At 41.1% G+C, this 12,324-nt stretch overlaps 4 protein-coding genes across 4 annotated transcripts in view; 3 read left to right on the top strand and 1 right to left on the bottom strand.

Annotated features, from left to right (window-relative positions):
• LOC118278046 (larval cuticle protein A3A) overlaps positions 1 to 12,324 on the bottom strand; it is a 39,138-nt gene that overhangs the window by 18,325 nt on the left and 8,489 nt on the right. The gene's annotated exons all lie outside the window — the stretch shown is intronic.
• LOC118277977 (cuticle protein 19.8) lies at positions 557 to 1,948 on the top strand. The gene is made up of 2 exons (XM_035597022.2): positions 557 to 719; positions 880 to 1,948. The coding sequence occupies exons 1-2, from the start codon at positions 708 to 710 to the stop codon at positions 1,831 to 1,833; spliced, it is 966 nt and encodes a 321-aa protein (XP_035452915.2). The 5' UTR covers positions 557 to 707; the 3' UTR covers positions 1,834 to 1,948.
• On the top strand, positions 4,866 to 12,307 carry LOC118277981 (calphotin-like). Its single transcript, XM_035597025.2, has 5 exons — positions 4,866 to 5,022; positions 5,217 to 5,999; positions 10,398 to 10,754; positions 11,525 to 11,551; positions 11,644 to 12,307. The coding sequence occupies exons 1-5, from the start codon at positions 5,011 to 5,013 to the stop codon at positions 12,241 to 12,243; spliced, it is 1,779 nt and encodes a 592-aa protein (XP_035452918.2). The 5' UTR covers positions 4,866 to 5,010; the 3' UTR covers positions 12,244 to 12,307.
• Positions 8,759 to 10,911, top strand: LOC118277985 (larval cuticle protein A2B). Its single transcript, XM_035597030.2, has 2 exons — positions 8,759 to 8,874; positions 10,398 to 10,911. The coding sequence occupies exons 1-2, from the start codon at positions 8,863 to 8,865 to the stop codon at positions 10,815 to 10,817; spliced, it is 432 nt and encodes a 143-aa protein (XP_035452923.1). The 5' UTR covers positions 8,759 to 8,862; the 3' UTR covers positions 10,818 to 10,911.

Below are 12,324 nucleotides of genomic sequence, written 5' to 3'. Positions count from 1 at the left end.
GATGCAATAACATTGATGATTATTCGCAAAGAACCAATATAGAGTTGTAATTATTCATTTGTATAGGGAGTTGTTTAGTATTTACTTGATAGTTTGTTTGTTTGCGTTGTTATTTTTCAATTAAATAATGTAATGTTTACTTTATACTTACTCAGTTTTATCTCGTTATTGCACATTATCAGAAATCTGCACGTACATAATATTATCAATCACATGTTATAAATTAGCACTATAATATACACTGGAACTAATACAATACATTGAACAAGTGTCACTACATGAAAACGTAAAATAACAACTCTCCTTGAAGCTTCTCAGATCTCTTCATTGAAACAAAAATATTCAAATAGCAATTGTGATGCAATTCACTTTGCCGATATGATTCCTTTTAGAAGCATTGTAACCGTAAAAATTGTAAAAACAAATCCTGAAACTAGCTATTTTGTGAATTGAGCGAAGAATCGGTGTGACCGCGATGTTTCATAGGCCAAGTGTGTTGCACAAGTAGCCGCATTGTTTACGTGGCATTGTCCAGTCGTCCCATCGGTTAGCTTGTACGTGCGTACTTGAATATATTTAAATTTGGAGATGCCACCAGGATGAGGCAAGAGTTCCAACAACTACTATAAATGCTGTTAGTGTCAAACTAAGGGTACAGTTCACAGCTCTAAGCATCCCTGACTACATCTCAACCACAAACACCAGACATGGCATTCAAGGTACGGACTACAGTTGGATATGTGAAGTGAAATACAGTGATATGTGAAACAGTGATAAATAATTCCAAATAGTGATTAAAGAAATAAATTAAAAACAATAAACATTTACAGTGACAAATAAAATGAAAGTTATGTTTCAAATTATTAATTTCTTTTTCAGTTGGTAGTTCTCTCTTGCCTCCTGGCCCTCGCTCACGGTAGCGGGGTGCCCGCGGCCATCGCCGCTGCTCCCGTGGCCTATGCTGCCCCCGTGGCTGCTGCCAGGCTGGAGGAGTTCGACCCTCTCCCGCAGTACAACTTCGGATACAACGTGGCTGACTCTCTCACCGGAGACTACAAGAGCCAGACCGAGCAGCGCAATGGAGACCTGGTGCAGGGCCAATACTCTCTGGTGGAATCTGACGGCACTCGCCGAGTGGTCGACTACACTGCTGACTCAGTGAACGGTTTCAACGCAGTAGTGCGCAACGAGCCCCTTGTGTTGGCCGCTGACCCTGCTCTCGCTCCCGCTCGCTACGCTGCAGCTGCCCCCGTGGCCGTTGCTCAGGCTGCTCCAGTTGTTGCTGCTGCAAAATTCACTGCCGCGCCAGCCTACGCCCGTTACGTCGCCAATGCCGTCGCTGCTCCGGCCCGCGCGGTCTACGCTCGCTACACTACTGCCACCTTAGCTGCTGCTCCTGTGGCTGCTGCCCCTGTAGCTGCTGCTCCTGCTCCTGTATTCGCTGCTCGCTACGCAGCCGCTCCCTACGTAGCGTCTAGCTATGTAGCTGCACCTGCAGCGGCTGCTTACAGAGCCGCGTATTCTGCTCCGGTTGCTGCCGCCTACTCTGTGCCCTATGCTACTCAAGTAGCAGCTGCGTACACAGCGACAGTACCCGCTGCGTACAGTGCTCCCGTGGCAGCTGCCTACACAGCGGCAGTGCCCGCTGCGTACACAGCGGCGTTGCCTGCAGCGTACAGTGCTCCCGTGGTGGCTGCGTACAAGGCGGCTCCCGTAGCTGCAGCATACAGTGCACCTGCACCCACGGCTGTAGCCCCCGCCCCCGCCTCCACCGCCCGCGCCGCTCCTGCCAAGATCGTAGAATCATCAGCTGCCGGATACCGTTACCCTTGAATGCCATAATCTGATACAATGATACCTGTATACCTCTAAAGACTTGTTTTGTATATACGACTTCATTTTTATTTTATTTTTTCTACGAAACGAAATAAATTCATGAAATTTTGAATGGTTGTTTTTTTACGAAAACTGAAATTGTGTAAATACAAAAGGGTTGAAATATATTTAGCCCAATATATTTGCATTCTAGACTGTAGCGCTCAGTCTAGAATGGGCTAAAAATAATTGAAAATAGAAGAAAATAATTTAAAAATTTTGCTCGATCCAAAAATCGAATACCTTTGTTTGGTGGTTACAGTAATTATAAGATAAGTAAAGATCGACTACTATAACTTGATAGTTTGAATTCACCTCAATTAATCGATGGTCAACAAAACTAAATTTTAAAAAATCCTGAAAAAAATGTCAAAGACAATTTTTTTTATAGGATAGGTGGACAAACGAGCAGATGTTTCACCTCTGCTACCATCACACCAAACATCACTGACCATAGCCAACCGCAATACCGGAGAAGTTAACAGTTAACACAACGCCAGAGTTGTTTCATGTGTCTAAAAAGGTTTCTACCGAGCCGATCCATTCATGCCGAACCATCTTCCACGTAACATCCTGATTTTTATTTAATGAGCTCATATATGACCTCTGCTGTAAGTTGGTTACGATAAGATACCTCTTACCTGTGTAAAAAATATTATAAAAATGATAGAATGTGAAATATTATGTAGCTAATATCAATATTAGTATACTGAGAAAGTAGCTTTCGTGTTTTCATTAAAGGGAAAGGAAAGTTCAAACGCCTGAACAGATGTTTTGAAATTGTAGCTGAAATAAATTTTAATTATAACACAGCTTAGACTTCCCAGCACTTCACTGACTTCCTAAAAAACACTAACTAGATCACAATTGGTTAATCAATTTAGGTGTTACGTTATCACTTAAAACCTTATAAAGAAATGCAAGGCAGCGAGACGTCACTCACTCACTTTTAGCATAAGAATGACAAAAACAGAAGAATTTACTAGGCGTACTTTAATTTTTTTTTACTTCAATCGTATTTGTTTATTTAACCTCTGAAGAACTAGGCAGGAGTATACTACACACTGCACATGTCAGTTACATAGTTACACATGTCTGAATAGTCAGTTGACTATACTGGCAAACAGGGAGTGTATTACAGATACCGTTTCGCAGGATAAAACGATGTTACGATATATATATATAGAGTTATTTGTTACCAAGGCATATTTTTTTATTGAGTGCCTCGTCGGTGTCGGGTTTGATTCCCGGGTCGGACAAAAAATTACTGGGCGTTTTTCGGCTTTTTGTTTGTAATGTGCACCTCTGCTTACCCTTTCGGGGATAAAAGGCATGACGTTGTACGCACGTCGCATTATTTGTTAGGGGGTTGTAAAACAGGTTTTTAGTTATAACTATCTAATTACCGTTGCTTTCCATACCCTAATGTCTTCGATAAAAAAAAATGGTAATGGTCCCTTATGAGAATGTCTCCAGTAACAAGTCATCCTGTATATCCTCAAGCTATTCCTATGTTACTCGTACACATGTCAGTAATGTGCAAACGATTCGTAGCTCGTGTTCTTATCTTTAATTCAACACAATCAGTTGCCACACGGCTTAGGTTGGTGCCAAGGAATTTTCGATGCATTTTAAGTAAAAAAATACCGCGCAGTTGAACATTCTTAACACAAGTTATATTATATCCTGTATTTTTGCTTACCGTATAAAATAGATAATATCTTAGCTATTATAGGACACTATTTTGCTAGAAGTGTTATCATACATACATAACTTCACACGTCTGTCTCCTATGGGGATAGGCAGACACAATGGAACGCCAATTGATTACGATTACGATTCTTACATACTCCATTGCTTCAGCAACAGTCATGAGTGTTTTCATGCATGCTTGTCGGTTAAAATTGGGCCAAATTAAATTGTACTTTTAATTTGGCCCGTCTTTAATTTATCGCCAATCTGGTCGCCATATGTCCGTCTAGAGCGCCCTTAACCGACGGACCCATTCATATTCGCCTATTATATTTCTTTCGTAAATCTGCTTTCATCAATCCTTACTACATGTCCAAGCTATCATAACATTCCCTTTTCAATCCTTGTCACTACATCGTCTTCGCCACACTTTTCTCTAATAACACTATTTTTCACTCGATCACTCAATTTTACTCCACACATACTTCTCAGGGCTCTCTTGTTGTTGATTGATATCAGTGTTATTGATTGCTTTGTAATAGTATCTGTACTATTACTTAGAACGTTATAATTGAAATTCTCAATACAACTTTATTGGGAACTAGCTACTTCCGCGCGGTTTCACCCGCTCTGCTCGGCTCCTATTGGTCATAGCGTGATGTTATATAGCCTTCCTCAATAAATGCACTATCCAACACAAAGAAGAAGAAAGAATTATTCAATTCGGACCAGTAGTTCCGGAGATTAGCGCGTTCAAACAAACAATCAAACAAACAAACTTTACTTACCTTTGAAGGTAATCAGTATACAGTCAGGTATGGGTCGTTAAATCAAACTTAGTATTAAAATTATGTCTACGACTGTGCCATTACGCTAGCCAAACGCGGACGAATAGTATGTCGATAGATTAGTCATACTTTTGAAACGAAAACTCAATGTGGCCCATCTACTGTTACCCTATGTATGCATGTTTGCTAAACATGTATCGAACTGTTAATTAAAACATTAAAGTTTGAACAAATTAATTAGGTTATTAAAAACAATGATTTAACTTATGTTTTTTAAGGATGAACTCGATACGGTGATTTTTTATGGTTATGTTGCATCTTTGAGTCGTTTGTGAACAATAGCAGTTCTTATCATAGACAACACAGTTGTATTTTTTATTTTGCTTTTCACATTATCATGGACAAACATTGCAAGTCTTTTTTAAATAGCAGAGTACCTACGTGGTATTGTTCGACCGTCGTTGTCACCACGACTCGCAATGCTAGTGTCCGCGGCCGCCTCGGACGTGCGTACTTGAATATATTTAAATTTGGAGATGCCACCAGGATGAGGCAAGCGCATAGGCCGCTACTATAAATGCCGTTAGTTTGGTACTAAGGGTACAGTTCACAGCTCTAAGCATCCCTGAACACACCACAACAACAAACCTCAGAAATGGCATTCAAGGTACGGACTACAGTTGGATATGTGAAGTGTTATACAGTGATATGTGAATCAGTGAAAATATACCTGAAAAGTGTTTTGTGAAAATTGTTTCGAAGACGATTCAAGTTGTTTCGAAGATACATAGTGTTAACATCAATTCTCAAACTTATCTTTAAATTTTAAAATTCTTGATTGACCTATTTTTTTATTTTCAGTTGGTAGTTCTCTCTTGCATCCTGGCCCTCGCTCACGGTAGCGGGGTGCCCGCGGCCATCGCCGCTGCTCCCGTGGCCTATGCTGCCCCCGTGGCTGCTGCCAGGCTGGAGGAGTTCGACCCTCTCCCGCAGTACAACTTCGGATACAACGTGGCTGACTCTCTCACCGGTGATTACAAGAGCCAGACCGAGCAGCGCAACGGAGACCTGGTGCAGGGCCAATACTCTCTGGTGGACTCTGACGGCACTCGCCGAGTGGTCGACTACACCGCGGACTCAGTGAACGGTTTCAACGCGGTGGTGCGCAAAGAGCCCCTTGTTGCTGCCGCACCTGCTGTCGTTGCTGAGCCCGCTGTGGTGGCTGCACGCTACGCCGCCGCACCTGTAGCTGCTCCCGTGGCTGCACCCGTAGCTGTTGCTCGCTATGCCGCCGCTCCCGTTGCTGCCCCCGTCGTAGCTGCTCGCTACGCTGCTGCCCCAGTAGCCGCTCCCGTCGTAGCCGCCCGCTACGCTGCCGCCCCCGTAGCCGCTCCAGTTGTAGCTGCCCGCTACGCTGCTGCTCCTGTAGCCGCCCCAGTCGTAGCCGCTCGCTACGCTGCCGCCCCTGTAGCCGCTCCCGTCGTAGCCGCCCGCTACGCGGCCGCTGCCCCAGTCGCTGCTCCCGTGGTAGCTGCCCGCTACGCCGCCGCCCCAGTAGCTGCTGCCTACAGAGCTGCCTACCCCGCTCCAGTGGCTGCCGCCTACACTGCCTACTCCGCTCCAGTGGCTGCTGCGTACACAGCTGCGTGGTAGATCATCACCAATCCTCACAAACCGACGATAGCAAACCTCTAAAGACTTGAATTGTACATACTACTAGTTTTAGATAATTTTGTTTATTATTTTTACAAAATGAAATACATTTTTGAAAATTAAAACTTAATTGTTTTCTATAGATATCACAAAACATTTTCATTCCTAAGCTTATTAAAAAGCAACCATTGTTGGCAAAACGTCAATCGACGTGTGTGTGTCATATCAACTCTGCATAATTAAACATTTTCAGGACAATAACAATGACCTGAGTCACTACATGTCATCGAAAATCTCATGAGCTAATGAAGTGATCAATGCTTTAAGTTTGTGCTGAGATGTCACAGAATACTAATTAAATTAAGTACAAAATAAGTGCTATTTATACAGCAATATACCTAAACCAAGCTTAAACCCAGACCTTCCAATTATATTTCCATCGATACCAGGTTATAAACTCAACTAATATTATTATGATGGCTCATATTTTCATTTATTTATAAGAAAATATATGTTTTATTGACAACAGATACTTTCCTAAGATGAGTTTTGATGTCAATCTATTTTTCTAAGAATTCTAAACTCGTAAACCGTTTACTTCACTAAACAAATACTAGTTACAACCCACATCACGTAATACAGAAACTTATTCCTGCACTGTTTTAATCATACTGTCAAATTAATGTAGGCTTGCGTTAGATAATTGCAACGATTTCGTCAAATATCCATTAATCACGTCAACATTTTAGTCTTGATGACTAACATGTGATAATTAATACTAATAGTATCTAATTGTAATTAAATTCTGTCCACGGCGGGCGACGAAAAAATCAATACGTTCTACCTTGACCTAGCTGGCAAATGAAAATCTATTTGGAATTTCCCATGCTAATTACATGCTATACTCATATGCACGCTATAATCATACACATTTTATGTAATGTATGCGGTATTTGTTCCGCTCTATGAAATGTTTACCTAGACTTGAAACAATTGTAATTAGTGATATGGATCTATGATGTGTAGGGATGAATGGAAAAGAAGATGATCAAATAAAAGATGAAATAATATTATGAAACTGTGTGAGGAATTATATGAAAAGTGGTCGTATTAAGATAATGTTTACGTTACGTACCTTAAGGAGAGAATGGAAAAGTCTAATGGCGTCGATATCGTATAACTTGAAATTGGACATAATGCGTTTACAAAATATACACATGAATCGAACTCGTGATGACCCGTAGGTTTAAGATGTCCATTTCTCATGTATGAGGGTGCGGGTACTAAACCTAACAACTTGTCGTTGTTAGGTTTAGTACCAATGTAACTTTTTCCGTGTGATACTTATTTACTTTCTAAGATTTTTTAGACACCACTGACAATCGGTATAGGAAAACATCGTAAGTAAACCTTAGCTCATAATTTCTAATTATATAATTTCAAATCGCATTGAGCAAGTGTGGTAATTAATGCTCAAGCCTTCCCCGTGCAAAAAGATACCTCTGGTCAGCAGTGGCCAATTATAGGCGGATAATGTGAAGATGTGATGTGAATTAAACTCTATGAAACGGAATATGTTTAGAGTCTTAAATAATAAAACCATGTTTCGGAGGTATTTGACCTTTAATTATTGAAAGTATTTGATAATACAAATACTGCCTCGTTGGCTGAGTGGTCGCAATTGCGACTGCCGGGCAAGGGGTCTCGGGTTCGATTCTCGGGTCGGGCAAATTATTACTGGGTTTTTTCGGTTTTTCGAAAATTTCTCAGTAGTAGCACGGAGTCTGGAATTATGTCCGGTATATGGCAATAGGCTCACTCCCTATTACATGGGACTTATAAACAAATGGTGAAAAGTGGGTGTACATTGTATAGCGGCATTACATGCCGTAATGTGCACCTCTGCCTATCCCTTCGGGGATAAAAGGCGTGACGTTGTTTAGTCGTTTTTTTTGATAATACAAGATAGTACAATTAATTCATAGAAGAATATTTCTTATTAAGTTTTACTTTTTACTCTACGTAACTAAAGATGGTTGGTTAGAACCTTTAAATGCTATTAATATCTGGAGAATACACAAGAAAATCTAAAATTCATGAACGATTTAACAACGTACTTACTAAACTACTGGTTCGTTTGCTAGCTATCAAACACGAGCAGTTGAGCAAGTAAGTAAAGCCTAAAGTCAGTCAGTCAGGATCCTAAAGTTCGTCTAATAGCAGAAGTTAGTATGTGGTGAAACGGTAACCAGGGATACTACATGTAAATCCCTAAGGAGTGTGTATGTTAAATTGAAAATAATAGCTCATAAAATTAAAAATGTATGCGTACACATAAATAAGAAATGCGTACTGAATCGTGCTTTCGTTTGCATTTGTTGCTGTTTGCCGACATAAACCTTGCAGCAAATGCATCCAGCATCATTAAAAAGAAACAAATAAAATTGACCGGTATTCCAATGTACCTCAATATAATCCAATGTTCATCATTTATTCAGTTTTAAAACTGGCGTTTCTATATTAGAAACAGCAACTACTTTTCATTCAAAAACAGAGGTGAAATCCAACCACAAAACTACGATATCAGACAGACAGACACAAATACTTAGACAATGAACAAACCCGGAAGCCTGTACGAATCAATGAAAGCCTACAACTGATACAGTTCGTGAAACGTAACATGTATCGCAAGAGTCATCGGTGTCGCGTAATTCGTAGCACTTTCTTCAATAAGCTGCGCTGTATGTCCATCACGTACTTAGTTACGAAGTGCCCGATATATAACGCGAGGACGAGCATCAGGAACCACATTCCACTTCGAGGACTGTGACCATCCTATCCCACACACACAGACATGGACTCCAAGGTGAGATGGCGAAAAATATTCATTTTTAATTTAATTTTTTTTTTGGGATTTATTTAAATTATAATATGTTTTTATTGTTTTGATATATTTTCTTAATTCATTTGTTTGATACAGTTTTCTAATTGTTTAGTTTTGCTTTGAAGTGGGGTTGAAAACTAAAGTTGTGTTGGTGAAAAATAATAATATAACATTTGTAGTGCACTTTGATATTTCTATGCACTTTGAAAATTTATAATACATTTGAGGAGCTAATAAGATCTAAGATAAATCAAATTTTCGTAAATGATCGTGTCAGTCTCGGTCATCACGATATCATCTAACTCGAGCGTCGCACGCGCAGCTCGTTCGTGCAGACTCGTGCGCGCCGTGTTGACCAACACGATCCATATCGGGACACTTTGCGACACTGCCTTCTTTCTGGCGCTTTCGATTCGATTTGCCCCCACACATAACAATGAAATGTGTACATTAATATTTCACTTCCTATATTTTTTAAATAAGAACCTTAATGAAGGTTCAATTCATGGTCAAGTACGAATATAAAAATAATCGTAAATAGTTGCAAGGTATATTTAATTTTTCTGGCATTGTATGCTCACTTATTGATGACTAATTGAAAGCCAATGTATTGCTATTATTACGACCTTTACTTGCATTGAGGTTTCGATATATCATTGTATGTAAATGCAAAGCTTTCGACTACAGCACTATTTTGTTGTAGCTAACAATGATATAATTCTAACAACAGTGGTCCCTAGGGATCTGTTGTGCATCAGAAATGATAATTTACCTTACCCCAATTTGATATTGAGTTTCGAAACGTGTAAAGAAATTCAGTAGTAATATGTAGATATAAAAATACAAACGATTTATTATTTTCATACAAAAGACTTCAACGCACGAGCATCACTGTTACCTTGTTTGATTACTTTTGTTATAAAATATTTTTTCCGAAATAGATAATATCTGCTTACAATAAGAGTTAGAACCGTTTCTAATCTTATTTTTTAAGCAAAATAACAATTTAAAATGCTTAGCACACCATATACAACACCAAAATACCAAAAGTGCTTCAATTAAAATTAAACAAACACAAACTTCTGCAACAATAAGAACTCGATTAGGATTCAGTCAAATTGCAGCCGCGAACGGCGCATACATTACACTATTGTCATTCCTGTCGCGTGTAGTTACGAAGAAAGGGTTTAAAGCATGTCGCAAGGCTAGTGGACACACACACACAACGCACTTGTAAACAACGCGACACTATATTGTTGCCCAATCTTATTATTATTATATAACGGATTTATTGCGATATTAATACATCATATTTATTCTACAAACGTATTCTAGGAGAAATTGTTGTATTCATATTGAATAGACCGACAGTAGACCAGGCGAGGTCGTTTAGCAGAATAACTTGAGGAATCATATATTATTCTTTCGACTAGCGTTACTGTAGTAGGACTCACTAGAAAATGTATTGTTGTTCCTATACTAACAAGAACAATGTGTTGTTTCAGATTGTAGTATTCATCTGCTTGGTAGGCGTGGCGAGCGCGAGTCTCATTGCTCCCGCTGTCCCCGTGGTCCGCGCGGATCCTCTACCCCAATACTCCTACGGGTACGACGTGCAGGACGCACTCACTGGTGACTACAAGGGTCATCAGGAGCACAGGAACGGAGACCTCGTCAGTGGATCATACACCGTCGTGGATCCCGACGGCACAAGGAGGATTGTCGACTACACTGCTGATCCTCTTAACGGCTTTAACGCGGTTGTGCGCCGCGAGCCCCTAGTCGTCGCAGCTCCTGCCAGGGTTGTCGCTCCAGCCCCAGTCGTCGCACCGGCCCCCATCCTCGCCCGAGCACCCGCCCCTGTACTGGCCGCTGCGCCCGCGCCACTATTCGCCCCCAGGCTACCCAACCCCTACTACTTCTAGATGAATTATTACAATTTTGTTGTTGATATCTTTACTATTAGGACCTTTTTATACTATTGTTATTTATGTACATAAACGCTTTTTGATACATTTACTTGTTGTTGTTTTATTTGTAAGTTTTAAAATAATATTACATGCCTTGAAGAGACAGTTACACTACGCATAGAAGTAAACCAATACAATTTCATTGTTTGAAAATGTGTTCAAGTGTTAAAAAGATTAAATATCCAGTGGATACACATATTTATACAATCTCAATCAAAACGTAAAGGGTTTGATGAACATACACATATAACTGTGTTCTGATAAAGCAATTTTTTGTATATTTCGAGCACAATGAAAGCGTACAGCTCAACTATCGTAATACAATGTGAATGTAGTTTTACAGAATGTTGATTACCTGGAAGTGTATAAGTACCGGTCAAAGTGCCATGCGATTACAAACACACGAGATGGTACTCAACGATCTGCACCGGGCGGCGCAGGCTTGCGTCCTGCGCTTGCATTCCGCTGAAGATCGCGACCTTGCCTTGGTTATCCACCTCAATTAAAAGCGAAAGTTTCAATAAACTGTCATACCTACATACGAGGTGCGATTACCGGACCGGGTTCGTGACGTCACATAAATCTGAGCCACGAGTGCACGCGCGTTGAATATAAAATGAGAGCGTGCATTGGAGGCGGCAGTTCCAGCCCTCTGTTGAACACTACCACTACCTAAAATGGCATTCAAGGTACTAACCAAACAAGCTACTTTTTATATTACGGTAATTTAATTCTTTGTTTTAAGTATTTTGTGTTTAATTATATTTTGTGTTTTTTACAGTTTGTCGTCCTGTCTTGTTTGGTGGCTGTGGCGAGCGCTGGGCTCCTGCCAGCCGCTCAGGTGTCCTACTCGGCTCCCCTTGCCTACTCCAGCCACGCTGTGCAAGCCGCTCCTGCGTACTACGCTGCCGCTCCCGTGGCCAAAATTGCTGCTCCCGTGGCATACGCTGCCCCCGTCGCCAAGGTCGAGGCCTACGACACCAACCCCCAGTACAGCTTCTCCTACGACGTACAGGACGGACACACCGGCGACTCCAAGAGCCAGCACGAAACTCGTGATGGTGATGTTGTGCACGGCTCCTACTCCGTGGTAGACCCTGACGGTACCAAGCGCACCGTTGAGTACACTGCTGATCCCCACAACGGTTTCAACGCTGTTGTACACAAGGAAGCCCTCGCACACGTCGCCAAGGTTGTTGCTCCCGTTGCTAAAGTGGTTGCCCCCGTTGCCAAAGTGGTCGCCCCCGTGGCATACCACTCAGCCCCAGTGGCGTACGCTGCTCCTGTCGCCAAATACGCTGCCCCTATTGCGTACCAGTCCGCCCCTGTAGTGCACGCTGCTCCAGTGGCTTACTCATCAGCCCCTTACTACCACCACTAACTGATTATTATAAGACAAGCTTTAATGCCATACTTAATGTAAATAAATATTTATTGTACAGATACCAATTTGTTTGATTTT

This window comes from Spodoptera frugiperda, chromosome 18 (assembly GCF_023101765.2).
Source record: "Spodoptera frugiperda isolate SF20-4 chromosome 18, AGI-APGP_CSIRO_Sfru_2.0, whole genome shotgun sequence".
NCBI classification, from domain to species: Eukaryota; Metazoa; Arthropoda; class Insecta; order Lepidoptera; family Noctuidae; genus Spodoptera; species Spodoptera frugiperda.
This window is presented reverse-complemented; position numbering and strand designations above follow the sequence as displayed.

What these genes read in the sequence shown, in the direction of transcription:
- LOC118277981 (XM_035597025.2), top strand. An exon ending in TCGCCCGAGCACCCGCCCCT is followed by an intron (nt 10,755 to 11,524) that starts GTACTGGCCGCT and finishes CTCTGTTGAACA; the next exon opens with CTACCACTACCTAAAATGGC. An exon ending in TACCTAAAATGGCATTCAAG is followed by an intron (nt 11,552 to 11,643) that starts GTACTAACCAAA and finishes TGTTTTTTACAG; the next exon opens with TTTGTCGTCCTGTCTTGTTT.